The 23,335-nt window shown below is 39.4% G+C and overlaps 1 protein-coding gene across 1 annotated transcript in view; it reads left to right on the top strand.

Moving 5' to 3' along the window:
* Window positions 1-23,335, top strand: part of ABCB5 (ATP binding cassette subfamily B member 5) — a gene marked incomplete at both ends in the record, with an annotated part of 65,787 nt that overhangs the window by 30,588 nt on the left and 11,864 nt on the right. Inside the window, 8 exons of the mRNA XM_083379027.1 lie at window positions 1,074-1,244; window positions 3,346-3,507; window positions 9,729-10,007; window positions 10,761-10,907; window positions 14,648-14,752; window positions 18,422-18,499; window positions 20,563-20,646; window positions 22,365-22,568. Coding sequence (XP_083235153.1) covers window positions 1,074-1,244; window positions 3,346-3,507; window positions 9,729-10,007; window positions 10,761-10,907; window positions 14,648-14,752; window positions 18,422-18,499; window positions 20,563-20,646; window positions 22,365-22,568 — 1,230 coding nt within the window. The remainder of the gene's footprint in view (window positions 1-1,073; window positions 1,245-3,345; window positions 3,508-9,728; window positions 10,008-10,760; window positions 10,908-14,647; window positions 14,753-18,421; window positions 18,500-20,562; window positions 20,647-22,364; window positions 22,569-23,335) is intronic.

The following is a 23,335-nucleotide window of genomic DNA, read 5'->3' as shown; positions in this document are numbered from 1 at the left end:
AACCCCTGATCTATTGTATTAAGTATTTTGCCTTTGAAAATAATATGGAAACCTCAAAGGGTGCAAAGTGTAATTTTAAGTCACATGAAGAAATATAAAATGCCTTTGTAGGGGCAGTGAGCTTGGTAACTATACAGAGGTCCCAGAAAAAGGAATCTTACCACCACCACCCCTTATCTTTCCTTAAGCTCATCTTCTCTGCTAAACCTTGATACTTCAGAATTAGGTCAATTTTTTAGAGTTATTATATAATTTTCTTTGTTTTTCTTGCTAAAATAACCTTGGATCATATACATTTCACTGATAGAGTCTTAAATTAATAGGAAATTAAAGGCATATGCATCCAGGTTACATGGGTGTTTCCAAAACTTTTCCTGAATGAGATTATTAGCTGCTATGTCTTCTGAATATTCAATCATCATAGTATGATATTTTGTTGTTGTAGTGAAGATAGAACCAGCTGTCTCAAATGTGCAGTTCTTACAGTCAATAGTTAATTATATTTAATGACTGGCTTTGTTTAATTATGGTTAATTATAAGGTGGGTTCGTGCATTAGTATATACTCTTTTACTTACTTTGAGTAGAGACACTCTCTTTTGAGCAATGGCAATTTTTAATCACACTGGAAACATTAAGAGTCAATGCAGTAGCTCAGAAGTAGAGCAGTGAAGTGTTGTATTTATACAGCATTCATACACATGTATATTAATGGATGTTACTCAGAGCATGCCAACACGGGACCTCCTTTTTTCCCTTTAAGAATCTTTCGTGTCATTGTTTAATTAAGCTATTCCTGAGATTTTTGAAAGATAAACTATTGGCACAGTACATCTGATCAAAATGTCAAGAGAGCAACAAAGCCACCTCTATATTCAACGAGAAAGAGTATCTGCAGTTAGAAAGTGGTCTCTTTGCTTTAAAACTGTGTATGTGTCCATGTGCACCTGCAGGCACATATTGTGTGTTTGGCTAATATATTCAATATGCTTGCTTGAATACTAATAATCTGTTGTCACTTAGAAACACATCTGAGCATAAAGAGTTTTCATTTCTGTATTTTGGATATCCCAGAAATTTAATACCACGGTTGGAGAAAGAGGAGCACAGCTCAGTGGTGGTCAGAAACAGCGTATTGCTATTGCTCGTGCCTTGGCCAGAAACCCCAAGATCTTGCTACTGGATGAGGCCACCTCTGCTCTAGATAATCAGAGTGAATCTATAGTGCAAGCAGCACTTGATAAGGTAAACGTAGCTGGTTAAATATGATTGTGTAGAGCAGGGGTCTTCAAACTTGGCCCTTTTATGACTTGTGGACCTCAACTCCCAGAAATCCTCAGCCAGCATGCCTGGCTGAGGAATTCTGGGAGTTGAAGTCTACAAGTCATAAAAGGGCCAGGTTTGAAGACCCCTGGTGAAGAGCTTAAAGAATGACTTTAAGAAATTAAAGGCTTGTTGGTAAATAAATGCAAGTAAATGCATCCACAGGTGATCAAATTATTTTCAAACAAGAAAATTTTACTCAAATATGTATGATTTAGTAAAATATGTATTTCATGATGAGAGTGTGTGGTAATTGAATTGAAATAACAAATGAAATGAATCAGTGAAGTACAAAGAAAACAAAACAGAGACATGCTATTCTTTGTAGGACACAGATAAAAATATAATCAGTTGTGTTGGTATACAAGCAATCAATTAAAGTTAAAAATATGTTGAAGAACATATGTAAGGGCAGTGTATGAAGATCTTCTGCATTCTAAGAGAACATTTACCTAAAGCTTATCATTTAATTTAAGAGCTTCCAACCATTTCACGAGCATCTGGCTCAAAACTGAACGACTAAAAGTAGTGCAGATGGATGTGTGCTTTTATTAGTGCTTATATCTGCATGTCTTGTTTTTCTGTAGTATAAGTTTCAGTATTAGTCATTTCTGACAAGGTGATTCATTAAACATTTATCCTGTGGTTATTCTATTAATACCAATGAACTTTCCAGAGAAAAGAGTCAGAAATTTTCCTTTAGCATTCCATTTCTTGCTTTCTTTTATGAATCAGGAGGTTGTTTCCATTTTATAAAAGGACTCATTGCAAAGAGTTAGCATTCTTAACTGAAGCTACACTACCCAATATTATCGCATAATTAATCTACCAAATCTACCAAACCAGGAGCTTTGTTTAAACAGCTTCAAATGATGGTGTCTCCCATTATTCCCAATCCGCCAAACGAAAGTGAAATCTGCCTGATATATACAATAGTTCCATTATTTTAGTCAGCCAAACTATAAAAAGATATAAAATATAAAAATAAATGATAATGAATATTTTCATCATTCTTAGAATGTGTACAGATCAAAAGCCAATCTAGTCATAAGACCAAAAATCTAAGAGGATAAATTCAGCGGATTTGAAATGATACTCTGAAAATTTGGAAAGTGGCTCCTTTATTTATTTGATAGCTACTTAGGCATTTTGAATGTTGCTAAGTGGTTTTCAGTAAAGAAATAGTGGTTTTATTTATATAATTTATATAATAAGTATACAATAAATGCTTATTATGAGAATACAATGAAACCACAATACTCTCCCCAACAGAAATTTGCAATCATTTCCACAAAACAGAAAGTGGATGTTTGTTATATTTTGTCCCAGTGCTGGGGTCAGAAACAGTATGATTTATACTAGACAAAGGTCCTGGAGAGACAAGAGATTTTTCTTTTTCCAAAATACTTTAAGCTAGAGTGCATAGCTAAAGGTCTATGGAGATTCTCAGTCATCCAGATCATGGTTGTCCCAAAGGTGCTTTTTTCAAAAGGCAACTGGACTTTCTTGGGTTTTCCTTAAAGATTTTTCACTAATTATCCAAGAAGCTTCTTCAGTTCTGAACTGAAATTGTAAGCTTAGAGGTCTTCAAAGCAGTCCTCTTCACTTATATGGATCTTTTATAGTTGTCCCATATTATACTAAAACTGGTGTGAAGTATTAGTCATGATTTAAAGCACTCTGTCAATAATGAAACTTGTGGCATAATGTTAACCAGATAAATTTAGCTATGTGAACTTTTAAATGTTAAACCATATCTGAACAACTATGGATTGCAAACATATTGTCAGAAAATATGAGATATAAATAAACACTAGAATGTCTTATTAAACCACATAAGTGGGTTAACAGCAACATATTTGAGAAATCTACATCATTTATGACATGAGTTTAATTTTAATAGATCTGATCTCTCTAAATTATACATAAAGGAATATAGGATGGAATTGTGAAGAAATTCGTGTTTTAGGTAAGGTCTTTTTTTCTCTTTATTTATTTCTTTTTCTTTTATCCTTCTTTGAAGGCCAGGGCTGGGCGCACCACCATTGTAATTGCTCACAGACTCTCTACAATCAGGACAGCTGATGTTATTGCTGGCCTTGAGAAGGGTGTTCTTGTTGAACAGGGGACACACGGTGAACTCATGGCACATAAAGGACTTTACTATGCTCTTGTAATGCAGCAGGTAATGAGATTCAGAGGCTTGGTTCGAATGTGACACTATATGCTTTATGCGGATAATTCCCAAGTGTGCACTTTCTGCCCTTTCCCATATCCTAAATGTGAAAGGTCTGGAATCTTCCATTTTGGGTAAATTGCAATATAGCATTATCTACAAGGGGGGCGGGAATAGTCCACCTTAATAAATGATGCTGAAACTATCTTGTTTCCCTCATAGCCAAGAGAAACTACTATTTGTCCAGGTTTACATGTTGAAAGGTATATTTCGGCTAAGCATAAACAAAAACTGTAGCTACTCCAAATAGAGTTGTTGTTGTTGTTAGTTGCAAAGTCATGTCTGACCCATTGCGACCCCATGGACAATGTTCCTGTCCTCTACCATCTTCTGGAGTCCATTTAAGCTCACGCCTACTGCTTCAGTGACTCCATCCAGCCACCTCATTCTCTGTTGTCGTCGTCTTCTCTTGCCCTCAATCTTTCCCAGCATTAGGCTCTTCTCCAGTGAGTCCTTCCTTCTCATTAGGTGGCCAAAGTATTTGAGTTTCAACTTCAGGATCTGGCCTTCTAAAAAGCAGTCAGGGCTGATCTCCTCTAGGACTGACCAGTTTGATTGCCTTGCTGTCCAAGGGACTTGCAGCAGTCTTCTCCAGCACCATAGCTCAAAGGCCTCAATTCTTTGGCACTCAGCCTTTCTTATGGTCCAACTTTCACAGCCATACATTGCAACTGGGAAAAACATAGGCCTGACTATACGCACTTTTGTTGGCAGGGTGATGTCTCTGCTTTTTAGTGTGCTGTCTAGATTTGCCATGGCTTTCCTCCCCAGGGGCAAGCGTCTTTTAATTTCTTGGCTGCAGTCTCCATCTGCAGAGATCTTGGAGGCCAGGAAAATAAAATCTGTCACTACCTCCATTTCTTCCCCATCTATTTGCCAGGAATTGAGAGGGCGGGTGCCATGATCTTGGTTTTCTTAATGTTTAGTTTCAACTTTTGCACTCTCCTTCTTCACTCTTAACAAGAGGCTCTTTAGTTCCTCTTCACTTTCTGCCATTAGAGTGGTATCATCTGCATATCTTAGGTGGTTGATATTTCTCCGAGCAATCTTAATTCCAACTTTTGATACATCTAACCCTGCCTTTCTCATGATGTGCTATGCATATAAGTTAAACAGGTAGGGTGACAGTATACAGCCTTGCCGGACTCCTTTCTCAGTTTTGAACCAATCAGTGGTTCCGTATCCAGTTCTCACTGTTGCTTCTTGAACCGCATATAGGTTTCTCAAGAGACAAATAAGATGGTCTGGTACTCCCATCTCTTTAAGAACTTGCCACAATTTGTTGTGATCCACACAATCAAAGGCTTTAGCATAGTCAATGAAGAAGAAGTAGATGTTTTTTCTGGAACTCCCTAGATTTCTCCATGATCCATCATATGCTGGCAATTTCCTTTCTTTCGAATTGGAATGTAAACTGATCTTTTCCAATCCTGTGGCCACTGTTGAGTTTTCCAAATTTGCTGGCAAATTGAGTGTAGCACTTTTACTGCACCGTCTTTTAAGATTTTGAATAGCTCAGCTGGAATACTGTCACCTCCACTAGCTTTGTTGTTGCTCAGTTTTTCTAAGGCCCTCTTCACATTCTAGGATGTCTGGCTCGAGGTCAGTGACAACTTCATCGTGGTTATCAGGGACATTATGTTCCTTCTTGTATAGTTCTTCTGTGTAATTTTGCCACCTCTTCTTAATCTCTTCTGCCTCTGTTAGGTCCCTGCCATTTTGGTCCTTTATCATGCCCATTTTTGCATGAAACGTTCCCCTCATCTCTCCATTTTTCTTGAAAAGATCTCTGGTCCTCCCTATTCTATTGTTTTCTTCTATTTCTTTACACTGTTCATTTAAGAAGGCATTCTTATCTCTTCTAGCTATTCTCTGGAATTCTGCATTCAATTGGATGTATCTTTCTTTTTCTCCCTTGCCTTTCGCTTCCCTCCTTTCCTCAGCTATTTGGAAAGCTTCCTTTCTTGCATTTCTTTTTCTTTGGGATGGCTTTAGTTGCTACTTCTTGTACAATGTTACAAACCTCTGTCCATAGTTCTTCAGGCACTCTATCAGATCTAATTCCTTAAATTTATTTGTCACATCTACTGTATATTCAACAGGGATATAATTTAATTCATACCTGAGTGGCCTAGTGCTTTTCCCTACTTTCTTCAGTTTAAGCCTAAACTTTGCAACAAGAAGCTCATGGTCTGAGCCACAGTCAGCTCCTGGTCTTGTTTTTACTGACTGTATAGAGCTTCTCCATCTTTGGCTGCAGAACATATAGTCAATCTGATTTCTGTGTTGACCGTCTGGTGATGTCCATGTGTAGAGCCGTCTCTTGGGTTGTTGGAAAAGAGTGTTTGCTATAACCATCATATTCTCTTGACAAAATTCTATCAGCCTGTGCCCTGCTTCATTTTGTACTCCAAGGCCAAACTTGCCTGTTATTCTGGTTATCTTTTGGCTTCCTTCTTTAGCATTCCAATCCCCCATGATGATAAGGACATTGTTTTTTGTTGTTACTTCTAAAAGGTGCTGTTGGGCTTCATTTTGTTGTTTTTGTTAGTTGCGAAGTCGTGTCCGACCCATCGTGACCCTATGGACAATGTTCCTCCAGGTCTTCCTGTCCTCTACCATCTTCTGGAGTCCATCTAAGCTCATGTCTACTGCTTCAATGACTCCATCCAGCCACCTTATTCTCTGTCGTCCCCTTCTTCTATTGCCCTCAATCTTTCCCAGCATTAGGCTCTTCTCCAGTGAGTCCTTCCTTCTCATTAGGTGGCCAAAGTATTTGATTTTTAGCTTCAGGATATTGCCTTCTAAAGAGCAGTCAGGGTTGATCTCCTCTAGGACTGACCGGTTTGATCGCCTTGCAGTCCAAGGGACTTGCAGGAGTCTTCTCCAGCACCATAGTTCCAAGGCTTCAATTCTTTGGCGCTCAGCCTTTCTTATGGTCCAGCTTTCACTGCCATACATTGCAACTGGGAAGACCATAGCCTTGACTATACGCACTTTTGTTGACAGGGTGATGTCTCTGCTTTTTAGTGTGCTGTCTAGATTTGTCATGGCTTTCCTCCCGAGGAGCAAGCGTCTTTTAATTTCTTGGCTACAGTCCCCATCTGCAGTGATCTTGGAGCCCAGGAAAATAAAATCTGTCACTACCTCCATTTCTTCCCCATCTATTTGCCAGGAATTGAGAGGGCCAGATGCCATGGTCTTGGTTTTCTTAATGTTTAGTTTCAACCCAAGTTTTACACTCTCCTTCTTCACCCGCAACAATAGGCTCTTTAGTTCTTCTTCACTTTCTGCCATTAGAGTGGAATCATCTGCATATCTTAGGTTGTTGATATTTTTCCGGCAATCTTAATTTCAACTTTTGATTCATCTAGCCCTGCCTTTCCCATGATGTGCTTTGCATAACTTTACTAGCGTGAGAAATGAGTGCAATGGTGCGATAGTTTGAACATTCTTTGGCACTGCCTTTCTTTGGAATTGGAATTTAAACTGATCTTTTCCAATCCTGTGGCCACTGTTGAGTTTTCCAAATTTGCTGGCAAATTGAGTGTAGCACTTTTACTGCATCGTCTTTTAAGATTTTGAATAGCTCAGCTAGAATACTGTCACCTCCACTAGCTTTGTTGTTGCTCAGCTTTTCTAAGGCCCACTTCACTTCACATTCAGGATGTCTGGCTCAAGGTCAGTGACCACCTCGTTGTGATTATCAGGGACGTTAAGCTCATTCTTGTATAGTTCTTCTGTGTAATTTTGCCACCTCTTCTTAATCTCTTCTGCCTCTGTTAGGTCCCTGCCATTTTGGTCCTCTATCATGCCCATTTTTGCATGAAACGTTCCTTTCATCTCTCCAATTTTCTTGAAAAGATCTCTGGTCCTCCCTATTCTATTGTTTTCTTCTATTTCTTTGCATTGTTCATTTAAGAAGGCATTCTTATCTCTTCTAGCTATTCTTTGGAATTCTGCATTTAATTGGGCATATCTTTCTTTTTCTCCCTTGCCTTTCGCTTCCCTCCTTCCCTCAGCTATTTGCAAAGCTTCCTCAGACAGCCATTTTGCTTTCTTGCATTTCTTTTTCTTTGGGATGGTTTTGGTTGCTACCTGTTGTACAATGTTGGGAACCTCTGTCCATAGTTCTTCAGGCTCTCTGTCTATCAGATCTTATTCCTTAAATCTATTTGTCACCTCTACTGCATATTCAACAGAGATATGATTTAATTCATACCTGACTGGCCTAGCGCTTTTCCCTACTTTCTTTAATTTAAGCCTAAACTTTGCAACAAGAAGCTCATGGTCTGAGCCACAGTCAGTTCCTGGTCTTGTTTTTACTGACTGTATAGAGCTTCTCCATCTTTGGCTGCAGAGCATATAGTCAATCTGATTTCTGTGTTGACCGTCTGGTGATGTCCATGTGTAGAGCCGTCTCTTGGTTTGTTGGAAAAGAGTGTTTGCTATGACCATCGTATTCTCTTGACAAAATTCTATCAGCCTGTGCCCTGCTTCATTTTGTACTCCAAGGCCAAACTTGCCTGTTATTCCAGTTATCTTTTGGCTTCCTACTTTAGCATTCCATTCCCCCATGATGATTAGGACATCATTTCTGGGTGTTAGTTCTATAAGGTGCTGTAGGGCTTCATAGAACCGGTCAATTTCATCCTCTTCAGCACTGGTGGTTGGGGCATAGACTCGGACTACTGTGATATTGAATGGTTGCCTTGGATTCGAACTGAGATCATTCTGTCATTTTGTGGATTGTATGCCAGTATTGCTTTTCCTACTCTTTTATTGACTATAAAGGCTACTCCATTTCTTCTGAGGGATTCTTGCCCACAGTAGTATACCTGATGGTCATCTGAATTAAATTCACCCATTCCTGTCCATTTTAGTTTGCTGATTCCTAAGATGTCGATCTTCAGTCTTGTCATCTCTTGTTTGACCACGTCCAGCTTTCCTTGATTCATGGATCTTACATTCCAGGTTCCTATGGAGAAAAAATGTTTACAGCATCAGACTTTCCTTTCACCACCAGATACATCCACAGCTGAGCGTCCTTTCGGCTTTGGCCCAGTCGCTTCATTCTTTCTGGCACTACTAGTACTAGCCCTCTGCTCTTCCCCAGTAGCATATTGGATGCCTTCTGACCTGAGGGGATCATCTTCCAGCATCATATCTTTTTTTCCTTTTGGTACTGTCCATGGGGTTTTCATGGCAAAGATACTGGAGTGGGTTGCCATTTCCTTCTCCAGTGGATCACGTTGTGTCAGAACTCTCTGCTATGACCTTTCAGTCTTGGGTGGTCCTGTACGGCATACCTCATAGCTTCACTGAATTACGCAAGCCCCTTCACCACAACAAGGCAGTAATCCATGAAAGGGCCAAATAGAGTACAAGAACACATTAGCCCAGTTTTCTATAATACTGAATAATAGTTAAGCAAAGTTAATGAGAGGTTATTGGCTCTCTCCACAGTTCAAAGAAATATAATCCTTAAACTACATGAGCACTTTGTGGAATTTGTGTGTGGTTTTTTTTTAATTTAAAATCTGAATGTTTAACAGCTTTTGTTTCTTGGACATGGTACTTACAGAGCAAAACATTCACTTCTAGAGTAATCTCTTTTTCCCAAGAATGACACTGGATTCTGTATAGATCCCAGAGTTGTGAGAAAATGATCATAGTAATGCTTCAGACATAGGTAAATGCAGTCAAGTTTTCAAGATTCTGTTACTGTAGCTCAGTATTTCTCAAGCTTGACTGCTTTAAGGGAGATGGATTTTAACTCCCAGAATTCCCAGCCGATCATGATTTTTTTTTTGCTGCAGTCAGTAAGCAAATCACAAAACTGTTAAGTGAATCCAACTTGTTCCATTGACTTTGCTTGTTGGAAGCTAACTGGCAAACATGTAACCCTGGGATGCTGCAGCCATACATGTTGGTTGCTAAGTGACCAAATCACAATCTCATGACCATGGAAATGCTGCAATAGTCTTAAGTGAGAGGACCAGTCCTCAGACACTTTTTCATTGCCACTGAACTTCAAACAATCACTAAAGGAATGGTTATAAGTTGAGGACTACCTGTAGATTTAATTCTCATAAATTGTAATTAGAAAAATTAACCCCATTGGTAATTTATTTTTTTCCTATTTTTGTTTTCATTTTATAAATGTTTAGAATTACCAGGGAGAAGAACAAGACAGTGAAACATCAAGCGAAGAGACAGAATTTGAGACTAAGGATGAAAATAGTGAAATTTCTGAGAAAGAAGATTTATATGAAACAGCAGATCTAAATGATTTGGGGGGTTCTAATGGTGGCGCAGAAATGGCTAGGTATGGAAGTTTCCAAAGAATATCAAACAGACCTTCTCTCAGTAGAGCATCTACTAAAAGATTTTCTGAAAGGAAAAGGAAAAAAAAACAGAAGACGAAGAACGCAAAGAAGGTCCATGTGGTTAGTATTAAGATTATTTCTAAAATATCTTCTGTGTTAAAAATATGACTCCTCTGTAAGTTATTTAGTGCTTTGTGAAAATTGGCATGTCCATCTTTTGGTTCTAGTAACAAACCAGAATTATAAGAGAAGCTTTGTTCTTTCCATAAATGCCTTATATTTATCCATGTATTTGATTTCATTTTCAGATAAATTCATAGGTAAAGATAACCCAGTTGTTAGGAAATATTGGCATTCATTTTCATTCATCCCCGACCTGTATTTGGTAATTATGATAATGTATATATCAAATAATATGAACAACTTGAGAACACCAGTTAGAAAATTTGTTACACTTCTGGACTTTTGAAATATATTGTATTTCAAATATGCCACATCAAAATTTCATCTGAAGCACATGACACTAAAATAATGAGAATCCAAAGTTAATGTATGGGCAGCAAGACTCTAAAGCACACAGATTAGTAATTCAAGAGAATAATTCCTGCAGAAATGTTGCCATTCATGAGGGATTTCTCTCACTTTTTAGTGACCTTTGTAGACAGATTTTGAGATAAATTGGCTTTTTGTTCTTTTTCTTTTGTTTTCACACTTGTATTCATTGTGAGATCATAGAAATGAGTGGGACTGAACACAGAAGCCAGTTTCTTTTCATTACTGGACAGTTGAGTAATTCTCAGTGACATTTCACCCATCAATTGCATTGCCTGTTTGTAATTTTGTTGATGACAAGGGGAATTTTCTCTCTTACAGGAAGAGACCCTCCCAGATGTTCCTTATTCCAGGATCCTGGCTCTGAATAAGCCTGAATTCTGCTACATAGCAATTGGGATCGTTGCTGCTGCCATTGCAGGAGGTATTACTCCTGCCTTTGCAGTTCTGTTTGGCAAAATCATTGGGGTATGTTTAAGACCACTCAATACTTCTATTTCATTTTTGTAGAATCTATCAAACCAATCAGATGTACTGATTTCTTATCATGATCTTATATTATTGGAAGCTGAGGTTATTTACAATGGCTTTACCAATGGCATTTCAGTTTTTTCACCATCTCAATTCCACCTCTAGCTTTCCAAAAATACATTCTAAATGGTTCCTTCCAAAAGAAATGAATAATCTTAATCTATATAAAAGAAGCATCTTCCAAGGCAGTATAAAACAGGAGACAATAGCCCAGAACATATATATATTACAGTACTGTTTTTCTGGTGTGGTCATCATAGGAACAGATGTATATATTGAATGCTAATAGAACAATAAAATGCCATGCATAACTCATTTCAAAAGCCACTAACAAGAAAGGGTGTGGGAAGACAAAGAGAGAGCGAAAAGGGGAATATACAGAAAGAGAAAGAAAGAACGGAATCCTCACTTCCTTTTAATCTGGCCCTGCACCATACTTCCACCCCAGGAATCCATGCAGGTAATCTTCAACTTACAACCATTTATTTAGCAACCATTCAAAGTTATGACAGTGCTGAAAAAAGTGGCTTGCAATCATTCTCCACACATACAACGATTATAACCTCCGTGTGATCATGTGATTGTGATTCAGGCTCTTTGATACAGGAATTTGGCCTATATTTACACTGCTTGTACTATCCTGGATTGCATGTTCCCCATTTGCAACCATCTCAGGGGGTTCCAACAAGCAAAATCAGTTGGAAAATCCAGGTTCACCTAACAATTATATGATTTGCTTAAAAACTACAACAAAAAAGATTATAAATTGGGTAGAAGTCACTTAACAACTGTGGTGGAAATTCCATAATCCAATTCTGGTTGTAACTTGAGGATTACTTGTAGATTATTCCTGTGAAAATGCAGTTCTGAAAAGAAAAAAAAAGATCGCCCTTGCACTATAGGAGGAATGGCAGTTTGCCAACTTGATGATATTTGATGAGCTTTCATCATATTCCATAACTTTCAGATTCCAGCCCAGTACCAAGTCTGGATATTAAAGTTTACCCAAATTAATACTGAGTATTAAGCCCAAATGCTCAGGAAAATATTTTTTCCTTTCTCTAATATGAACCTGAGGTCTACAACAGCCCTTTGGCCAAGTGCCTCTTCCTTGAAACTTTAGTTGACCTGTGTCTATGGAAAAGATCAGGGGTGTCTGCAGGCAATGGTGAAAAAAGGTCAAGATGGCAACCTGGACAGTGCAACTGAAGATCCACATATAAAAATAGGTGTTGATTACACGTCTCAGCTGCCATCTTGACTATTTTTCAGCATACGCACAGTCATCCACGCACTCGTTACCTCCTGTATAGATTACTGCAATGCTCTCTACATGGGGCTGCCCTTAAAGACCACCTGGAGGCTTCAGCTGGTGCAGAGTGCGGCTGCACGGGTAGTGATGGGAGCACCCCGATACTCCCATATTACACCCCTCCTGCGTGAGCTGCATTGGTTACCGGTTGTCCTCCGGGTGAGATTTAAGGTGCTGGTACTTACCTTTAAAGCCCTACATGGCTTAGGCCCGGGATACTTGCAGGACCATCTGCTGCCGGGAACGAATTCCCATCGCCCAGTACGCTCACACAGAGAAGGCCTCCTCACGGTACCATCGGCTAGACCACGGGTTGGCAACCCGCGGTTCCGGAGCCGCATGTGGCTCCGGAGCCGCATGCGGCTCTTTGAGCCGTCTCCTGCAGCTCCAAGCCACCCGGTGCGCGCGCACCTTTCGAACGGGCAGTGGTGTGTGCGCACCTCTCCAAATGGAGAGTGGCACTGCCCGTTCTGAGAGGTGCGCGTGCACCTTCCCCGAACGGGCGGAGGTGCGCGCGCACCTCCCCAAACCTTTGGAGAGGTGCGCGCGTACCTCCGCGCAAATGGGCAGAGGCGCTGCTCTTTGAGGAAGCGGCCGCGGCCCATCTGCAAAGCTGCCGAAAGCGGCAGTTTCGGAGACGGGCCGCGGCAGCTTCCTCAAAGAGCGGCACCTCTGCCCGTTCGCACGGAGGTACGCGTGCACCTCTCCAAAGGTTTGGGGAGGTGCGCGCACACCTCCGGTCGTTCGGAGAGGTGCGCGCACACCTCTCAGAATGGGCAGGGGTGCCGCTCTTTGAGGAAGCTGCCGCGGCCCGTCTGCAAAGCTGCCGAAAGCGGCAGCTTTGCAGACGGGCCGTCGCCGTCGGGCAACCGGGAACCGGTTCCATCTCACTTTTAAAAAAATGGCAACCGCGTGCATCCGCGCATGCACAAAAAACCATTTTGCGCATGCACAAAACATTTTTTGCGCATGCACGTGCATGGACACACGCACGCAGCTCCCACTTTTTTAAATTTGTGATGGAACCGGTTCCCAGTGGCTCTTTTCCTTTTTTAGGTTGCCGACCCCTGGGCTAGACAATGTCGGCTGGCGACCCCCAGGGGGAGGGCCTTCTCTGTGGGAGCACCAGCCCTATGGAACCAGCTCCCCCCTGAGCTTCGGATGGCCCCAGATCTCCAGTCCTTTCACCGCGGCCTCAAAACACTCCTTTTCCACCTGGCTGACCTGGACTGACAGGGATTTTAATTATGTTTTTAATTTTTTAACTCTAATTTTTAATTTATTTTAATTTTAATTTTAATTTATTGTACAGAGGCCTTTAATTTTAATTTTATCTTAACTTCTGTATTTATTGTATGTTATTGTTGTTAGCCGCCCTGAGTCCTTCGGGAGATAGGGCGGCATATAAGTCCCAAGAATTAATAAATATAAACAAACAAACAAACAAACAAACAAACAAATAAATAAATAAATATCTTGTGGATACCTTTGACCTCATCAGGATCTCCCCAATGATGGAGTGCTTTCCTAACATAAGAAGCAAAAACTTCTACATTAGTTTGGTTCAGCCAACAAATTACATATCAGTGTTTTATTTAACCAAACATTATTTTTCATAGAAAGGGATATATAAATGTTAACAATAGAATTTACTGAACTATTTTATTCACCAGTGAATGCAGTGAGCTGCAGGTCACAGAAACATATGCTTCTAAGTAAATGTTTTTAGTTGGAAAAGGTGCTTACCACACTCCTGAATTTCTCCTGCCAGACTAACACAGTTATTCCTCTACAGTTATTTTGTACGTTTGTTATATTTATATTACAAACACCAGCAGCAAAACTGTCACCTACAAATTTTGCAAATAAATAAAATTACTTTTATTTTATTTTTATTCTTATAGTAATCTTTTTCAAACTGCTACTTGGCCTGATTAAATTCCACCTTTGAATTTAATGATTTTTGAACATAACCTCAAGAAATGAACATGATCTGGACTTCTGTTTTTAAAAAGCCATGAGATTCAGCTAACAAATTCTGTCTTGATAGGCAGCTACCAGAGGTGGCCTGCAGAACTCCACGCAGTCACCACACAGTGGTAAAGAGGTCAACTTTTTTATCTCACACTGCTGCCATCTAATAGCCATTTCCTATCATCTGAACTAGACCTCAGTGGTCACTGAATTAGAATTGCTTTCAAATTCTTCATGTAAAACATAGTCTGCTGTTCAGAATAGCTGATGGTCACATACAGGGAAATCAGGGAAGTTGACCTGCGGGAAATGGTCATAATTTGAACTAAACAGAAAGTTTATCAGCAATTGTTTCTTGTGCTGGTAATTAAAACTATGCTTTGCCACTCAGGCTTTCCACGAACAAGATGATGTAAAGAAAAGGCAGAATACAGTGCTGTATTCTCTCATGTTTCTTGTTTTGGGAGTGATCAGCTTAGTAACTCATATAATCCAGGTAAGTTCTAGTATAAGACCAACTTAATAAGAAATTATCAGAGAGGATTGTATACAAAATTACTCAACCAGTACAACAAAAGGCTTTTAATTTTAAAAAGATGGACTTTTGACACTATGATTTGTTTATCAGGTGGAATCCCATAAATGACATGTATATCATTGTAAATGCTTTGGCTACCTAATGAATTGCTGTTGTTAGTTGCAAAGTCGTGTCTGACCCATCATGACCCTATGGACAACATTCCTCCAGGCCTTCCTGTCCTCTACCATCTTCTGGAGTCCATTTAAGCTCACACCTACTGCTTCAGTGACTCCATCCAGCCACCTCATTCTCTGTCATTCCCTTCTTCTCTTGCCCTCAATCTTTCCCAGCATTAGGCTCTTCTCCAATGAGTCCTTCCTTCTCATTAGGTGGCCAAAGTATTTGAGTTTCAACTTCAGGATCTGGCCTTCTAAAGAGCAGTCAGGGTTGATCTCTTCTAGGACTGACCGGTTTGATCGCCTTGCAGTCCAAGGGACTCGCAGGAGTCTTCTCCAGCACAATAGTTCAAAGGCCTCAATTCTTTGGCGCTCAGCCTTTCTTATGGTCCAACTTTCACAGCCATACATTGCAAGTGGGAAAACCATAGGCTTGACTATACACACTTTTGTTGACAGGGTGATGTCTCTGCTTTTTAGTGTGTTGTCTAGATTTGCCCGAGGAGCAAGCGTCTTTTAATTTCTTGGCTGCAGTCCCCATCTGCGGCGGTGATCTTGGAGCCCAGGAAAATAAAATCTGTCACTACCTCCATTTCTTCCCCATCTATTTGCCAGGAATTGAGAGGGCCAGATGCCATGATCTTGATTTTCTTAATGTTTCTGCCATTAGAGTGGTATCATCTGCATATCTTAGGTTGTTGATATTTTTCCTGGCAATCTTAATTCCAACTGTTGATTCATCTAGCCCTGCCTTTCCCATGATGTGCTCTGCATATAAGTTAAATAGGCAGGGCAACAGTATAGAGCCTTGCCGGACTCCTTTCCCAATTTTGAACCAATCAGTGGTTCCGTGTCCAGTTCTCACTGTTGCTTCTTGACCCACATATAGGTTTCTCAGGAGACAAATAAGATGGTCTGGTACTCCCATCTCTTTAAGAACTTGCCACAGTTTGTTGTGATCCACACAATCAAAGGCTGCTGGAGTCTAGCTTGTAGGATTTTAAGCATAACTTTACTAGTATGTGAAATGAGTGCAATGATGTGATAGTTTGAACATTCTTTGGCACTGCCTTTCTTTGGAATTGGAATGTAAACTGATCTTTTCCAATCCTGTGGCCACTGTTGAGTTTTCCAAATTTGCTGGCAAATTGAGTATAGCACTTTTACTGCATCGTCTTTTAAGATTTTGAATAGATCAGCTAGAATACTGTCACCTCCACTAGTTTTATTGTTGCTCAGCTTTCCTAAGGCCCACTTCACTTCGCATTCTAGGATGTCTGACTCATGGTCAGTGACCACCTCATTGTGGTTATCAGGGACATTATGTTCCTTCTTGTATAGTTCTTCTGTGTAATTTTGCCACCTCTTCTTAATCTCTTCTGCCTCTGTTAGGTCCCTTCCATTTTGGTCCTTTATCATGCCAATTATTGCATGAAACGTTCCCTTCATCTCTCTAATTTTCTTGAAGATATCTCTGGTCCTCCCTATTCTATTGTTTTCTTCTATTTCTTTGCGCAGTTCATTTAAGAAGGCATTCTTAACTCTTCTAGCTATTCTCTGGAATTCTGCATTCAAATGCATGTATCTTTATTTTTCTCCCTTGCCTTTCGCTTCCCTCCTTCCTCAGCTTTTTGCAAAGCTTCCTGAGACAGACATTTTGCTTTCTTGCATTTCTTTTTCTTTGGGATGGCTTTAGTTGCTACTTCTTGTACAATGTTACAAACCTCTGTCCATAGTTCTTCAGGCACTCTGTCTATCAGATCTAATTCCTTAAATCTATTTGTCACTTCTACTGTGTATTTATCAGGGATATGATTTAGTTCATATCTGAGTGGCCTAGTGCATTTCCCTACTTTCTTCAGTTTAAGCCTAAACTTTGCAATTAGAAGCTCATGGTCTGAGCCACAGTCAGCTCCTGGTCTTGTTTTTACTGACTGTATAGAGCTTCTCCATCTTTGGCTGCTGAGCATATAGTCAATCTGATTTCTGTGTTGACCATCTGGTGATGTCCATGTGTAGAGCCGCCTCTTGGGTTTTTGAAAAAGAGTTTTTGCGATGACCATTGTATTTTCTTGACAAAATTCTGTCAGCCTGTGCCCTGCTTCATTTTGTACTCCAAGGCCAAACTTGCCTGTTATTCCAGTTATCTTTTGGCTTCCTACTTTAGCATTCCAATCCCCCATGATGATAAGCACATCATTTTTTGGTGTTAGTTCTAAAAGGTGCTGTAGGGCTTCATAGAACCGGTCAATTTCATCCTCTTCAGCACTGGTGGTTGGTTCATAGACTTGGACTACTGTGATATTGAATGGTTTGCCTTGGATTTGAACTGAGATCATTCTGTCATTTTGGGGATTGTATCCCAGTATTGCTTTTCCTACTCTTTTATTGACTATGAAGGCTACTCCATTTCTTCTGAGGGATTCTTGCCTGCAGTAGTATACCTGAATTAAATTCACCATTCCTGTCCATTTTAGTTTGCTGATTCCTAAGATGTTGATGTTCAGTCCTGTCATCTCTTGTTTGACCATGTCCAGCTTTCCTTGATTCATAGATCTTACATTCCAGGTTCCTATGGAGAAAAAGTCTTTACCGCATCTGACTTTCCTTTCACCACCAGATACATCCACAGCTGAGTGTCCTTTCAGCTATGGCCCAGTCGCTTCATTCTTTCTGGCACTACTAGTACTAGCCCTCTGCTCTTCTCCAGTAGCTTATTGGATGCCTTCTGACCTGAGGGGCTCATCTTCCAGTGTCATATCTTTTTGCCCTTTGGTACTGTCCATAGGGTTTTCATGGCAAAGATACTGGAGTGGGTCACCATTTTGGATCACATTTTGTCACAACTCTCTGCTATGACCTGTCCGTCTTGGGTGGCCCTGCATGGCATAGCTCATAGCTTCATTGAATTATGCAAGCCCCTTTGCCACGACAAGGCAGTAATCTATGAAGGGGTACCTAATGTATACATCCAGACTTTCTCAACATTCAACATGCTTCTTGGTTTACCTTTTTATTCAAATTTTATCAGGCAGTTTCTCAGGATAGAAATAACACCTAGACTTACATAGCACTTCACAGTGCTTTACAGCCGTCTCTAAGGGGCTTACAGAATCAGCATATTGCCCCCAACAAACTGGGTCCTCATTTTACTGACCTCGGAAAGAAGGAAGGCTGTGTCAACCTTGAGCCAGTCAGGATCGAATTCCTGGCAGTGGGAAGTGAGTTATCCTTCAGTACTGGATTCTAACACTGCATCATCACACATAATTATTACTATAATCAGTGATTCCTCCCCCTTAAACTTTGATATGGTTCTGTCTTTATTTCTTGAATTTGTGGTTAAGTTTTGCATTAATAAATGCCTGAAACTGTCACCCCCTCATTTATTGGATATATGTCATTCAGATGATAATGGCCCTTTTCTAAAAAAATAAAAAGCTAAATTTTTGTCTTATACTTTTTGCAGGGATTCACCTTTGGGAAGTCTGGAGAAGCCCTCACAATGCGATTACGCTCTCTTTCTTTCAAAGCCTTGCTTCAACAGGTAACAAAACACAGCAGGAAAGGGAAAGCAAGAGCATATTTGTAGCTCAGAAATGGGGGATCCTTGGTGTCTCTGAGCTTGACTGATTTTTTGCAGACGTTCCATTACCCAAACTAGGTACCATCATCAACCATTTATCTGAAGGGGTATAGGGTTTCCTGCCTAAGCAGGGGGTTGAACTAGAAGACATCCAAGGTCCTATTATTATTACTATTACCATTATTATTATTATTGCCTCGAGCCATTTAGAAGCATACATTAACAAAAGATTTATATTGAATGTGAACAGTAAATTTCTATTATAATATTAAAAGGGGAATATCAAGTCAAGTGGCTGAATTTAGGGACATAAGAATGTTCTTTCTTATCTTTCTTATCTTAGCGAGAATATGAAGCCTATTTAAAGAAAGTTTTTAAGAATTCCCAGCTAGCCTAAGCCCTAAGATTGCCTCCATTCGCATCTAAGTACAAAACTAGTCCAATTGTACTCCGATTTTCCAATTCAGCCGAGGTTGGTTAGGAACTGACTCCTGCAAAATAGTGACGTTGAATAAAAAGCTAATGTTTAAGAAGCTATCAAATCTCAATATAGCCTAGAAAGAGTGCAGAGAAGAGCAACAAAGATGATTAGGGGACTGGAAACTAAAATATATAAAGAATGGTTGCTGAAATTGGATGTGTCTATTTTAATGAAAAGAAAGACTAAAGGTGACAGAATAGCAAAGAAGAGGGAGTCAAGCTATTCACCAAAGCACCTGAAGGCAGGACAAGAAGTAATGGATGGAAACTAATCAAGGAGAGAAGCATACTAAAACTAAGAAGAAATTTCCTGACTGTCTGAACAATTTATCAGTGGAACAACTTGCTTCCAGAAGCTGTGAATGCTCCAACACTGGATTTTTTTTAGAAGAGACTGGACAACCATTTGTCTAAAATGGTGTAGGATTTCTTGCCTGAGCAGAGTGTTGGATTAGAAGATTTCTGCCCCTTCCAACTCTGTTATTCTGTTATATAGATATAGCAACATAATGCATCACTGCATCCTTGTAGATTCCAATGGAGTTATGTTGCCAAAAGATTTATTCATTAATCCACAGAACATTTGTATTTCCATAGAAGCACTAAATTTAACATATCTTTTAATAGTGGAAAATATCATTTGAAGGCCTAAGAAGTAATTTCATCATTATGAATAGCTAAGTAGGGGGAAAGCAGCATTTTTAATTCACATGTCTCTATCTGTACGTCTTCCCTTTTTTTTTTAAGTAGACACAACAAATGCTGACTTTCAGAGTTGATGTTTTATTTGGGAAATAATGTGGAATGAACAGATTGGTCCTATCATTTCAGTATTAAACTATTTCAGCCCATTACAGAATAACAGAACAACAGAAGTGGAAGGGACCTTGGAGATCTTCTAGTCCAACCTCCTGCTCAGGCAGAAAACCCTATACCATTTCAGACAAATGGTTGTCCTATCTCTTCTTTAAAACATCCATCACTCTACTGTCTTATTTGGGTGCACCATGGGAACAGGTAGTAGCAGATAAAATATCAAGTTGACAATTATGACCCTATGATTGAAGGCCTGCCCCTTTTTAAGTAAAAATAGGGCAGGTGTCAATCATCCAGTTGCAGCTATCATTTTTGATAGTCCTGTGTGGACACCTCTTGTTTTGTTGCATCAATCTTATACTAAATTGATAAATTAAAATCAACACTGAGAATAGCTGGCTGAAAACTCTAGAGTTGCTGCCTTGATGCCACCCAAGAGTGATCACCTGATTTTGATACCAGTGTAATGGCTGACAAAATGTAACAGACTTTACATGCTTTGTGACTACTGTTGTATGTTGGGGACTAGAGTAGAAAAGGATTCAACTAAGAGTGACTTACATCTGATTCATTAACTGGGAATAAAAATGAAGACAATTTCAGGGAGTCCTGGCAGAAAAAAAGTTATGTTGCCAGGAAATGTTTATACCATAGTTCACTACAAAAGGAAAGACTCAGAATAATTGTTAATTTCAATTATTATTTCAATGTGTTCATTTTGGTTTTAGGAAATTGGATGGTTTGATGATCACAATAATGGTATTGGAGTTCTATTAACCAGACTTTCAACAGATGCTTCTCAAGTTAAAGGAGTATGTTTTTTGCTTATTGTTTTTTATATATTTTATTGGAAATATAATTAGCCTGGTATCAATAATAGATTGCTGCAGGAAGCAACAGAATAAATCTATTATTTGAATCATTTTCACATTCTGAATATATCATGGTCTGTGCTTGTGTCTTCAGACAATTTTTCTACTTGCACTTTCTAAAATAGTCTGATTTGGAATGGGGATACATTCCACAAGACTCCAAGATCCTATGAATCAGTTTGGCATTGAAGCTATAACTTTGCCAACTAATTTATTGGCTTTGCAGTATTGCCAGATGATATCATATATGCATAAAGAGATGATTCTACATCAATTCCATTTATAAAAATCCCAATGGGTAATTTCAACTAATAACGAGAAACTGTGTAAAAACTGTTTTCAAGAAAGTTAGCAATGTGACTTGCAAAAGCAGGGAATAAATGTTAAACATGCCCCCTGCCATGAACTTTTCATACATATACCTGTATACCTTAGCAAGACATAGATATATTGTGTTTCCATAAAGGAAGAGAGCCTTTGGTAAATTGGTGTAATAACAACAGCTTTGTTTTAAACATTGGAAAAACAAGAGATCATTATCGATTTCAGAAAAGGTAGGCACAGCCACATACTTCTCTGTATTAATGATTCACCTGTGGAGGTGATTAACAACATCAAGTTTCTGGATGTGCAGCTAACAAGTAGGATGGCTAGGTCACTCAACAATAGCTCAACAGTGAGACACTGGTGAAGCGGGCACAGCAGTGCCTGCATTTTCTGCATCTCATGAGAAAAGTACATCTTCCTTCCCTGTCCTTACCACTTTTTATAGAGGGATGATTGAGAGCATCCTGTCATATTGCATTACTGTCTGGTTTAAAAAAGTTACTCCTTCAGGCAGGAAGGAGGTGCAGAGAGTGGTGAGGATGGCAGAAAAGGCTATTGGCAGTTCACTCCCTTTCTCTAGGACATAGCATATAAGAGTTGCATGAGCAAGGTCTGTAGTATTGTCTGGGACACTACACATTGTCTTCATGACCTGTTTTCCTTTTTACCTTCTGGGAGGAGGCTCTGTGGTATCCAAAGCAGAACATCCAGATTCAGTCACAGTTTTGTTTCATATAGAATCAACCTTGTGAACTCTCAAGCTTCCTCTTTCCGCTATTTATTCAAAATGGACAGTGATTAATATATATACGTATATGGGTAGATATATAGTTTCTTTTGAGAGCAGGCAACAGAATTTCATTTTTAATGTGTGCCAGTGTGCTAGTAAAAAAATGACAGTGAAGGTTATTTTATCATATCATATCATATCATGTCATGTCATGTCTTGTCTTGTCTTGACTTGTCTTATTTTACATTAGATTAGATTAGATTAGATTAGATTAGATTAGATTAGATTAGATTAGATTAGATTCTCACCTCACATTGCCTTTCATTACCTTATCTTACCTTATCTTGTCTATCAGATGTGCTAAACTGTCTGAATACACACAAACACACACATACAAACACACACACACACACACACACACACACAGAGAGAGAGAGAGAGAGAGAGAGATACTGTATGATAATAGAATCTAATAGTTCTGGTTCAAATACCAGTACCACAAAGCCTCCTCATAGAAGACAGCCTTATTGTACATTGAATGTTATAAAAGAATGTTTTATTGAAGAAAAGGTATAATTTATTTTTCTTATTTATTTTCAAGGCTACTGGAAGTAGATTGGCCTTAATGACCATGACTTTCTTCACACTTGTGACAGCTGTTATCATTGCTTTTGCACATGGTTGGCAGTTAACGCTGCTCATCCTAGCTTGTATTCCCTTCATCATTGTTGCAAAGGTTATTCAAGCGAAATCGGTGGCAAGTCATGCAGCTGAGGATCAAAAATCCCTTGAAGAAGCTGGAAGGGTATCTTCTACATATATAAATACATGGATAAGATTAAGTGGTGACGATTAGGCAGGAAATGTCATATGATTTGAACTTTCAATAGAGTTACTTCGATTCACTATTTTAGCAAGACCTGAGTCTACTTTAACAATAGCACATAGACTTATATATCACTTCACAATGCTTTACAGCCCTCTCTAAGCAGTTTACAGAGTCAGTGTATTGCCCCCAACAATCTGGGTCCTCATTTTACCAACCTTGGAAGGATGGAAGGCTGAGTCAGTCTTGAGCCGCTCAGAATCAAACTCCTGGGAGTGAGGAGTGAGTTAGCCTGCAATACTGCATTCTAACCTCTGTGCCACCATAGCTCTAGTATGGCCCATAGTCTTCATTTTTCTCAGTAGTGCTTCTCCAGAAAAATGTGGTCTGTTTGTTGACATGCCATCCTTCCTCAATATGTACTTCAGGCAATGCAGTGTGAAATCACTTAGCACAAACTCAAGAAACTCAAATTAAATAAGCCCGTAGGAACCTGGCCCTGTGGCTGCTACTGAATTGCAACTTTTATCATTCTTATTTGTATGCTGACTAGAGCTACTGAGAGTTGTTCTTTAAAATGATTTGACAGCCACAGATTCCCTTGTCTTCCATTGCAAACTGAAAAATGCCTCCCTACAGAGTGAGTCACCAATTCATCAATAGGCAGCATTCTTTGCTCAGCAGAATGGGAAAACAAAGAAGCATTTAATCTCTCTTTTGCTTTCTGGAGAGGAAGGAAAAAACAT

This window comes from Vipera ursinii, assembly GCF_947247035.1.
Source record: "Vipera ursinii genome assembly, chromosome: Z".
In the NCBI taxonomy this organism is placed as follows: domain Eukaryota; kingdom Metazoa; phylum Chordata; class Lepidosauria; order Squamata; family Viperidae; genus Vipera; species Vipera ursinii.
Note: the sequence above shows the minus strand (reverse complement) of the source record. Positions and strands in the feature narration are given on the sequence as shown.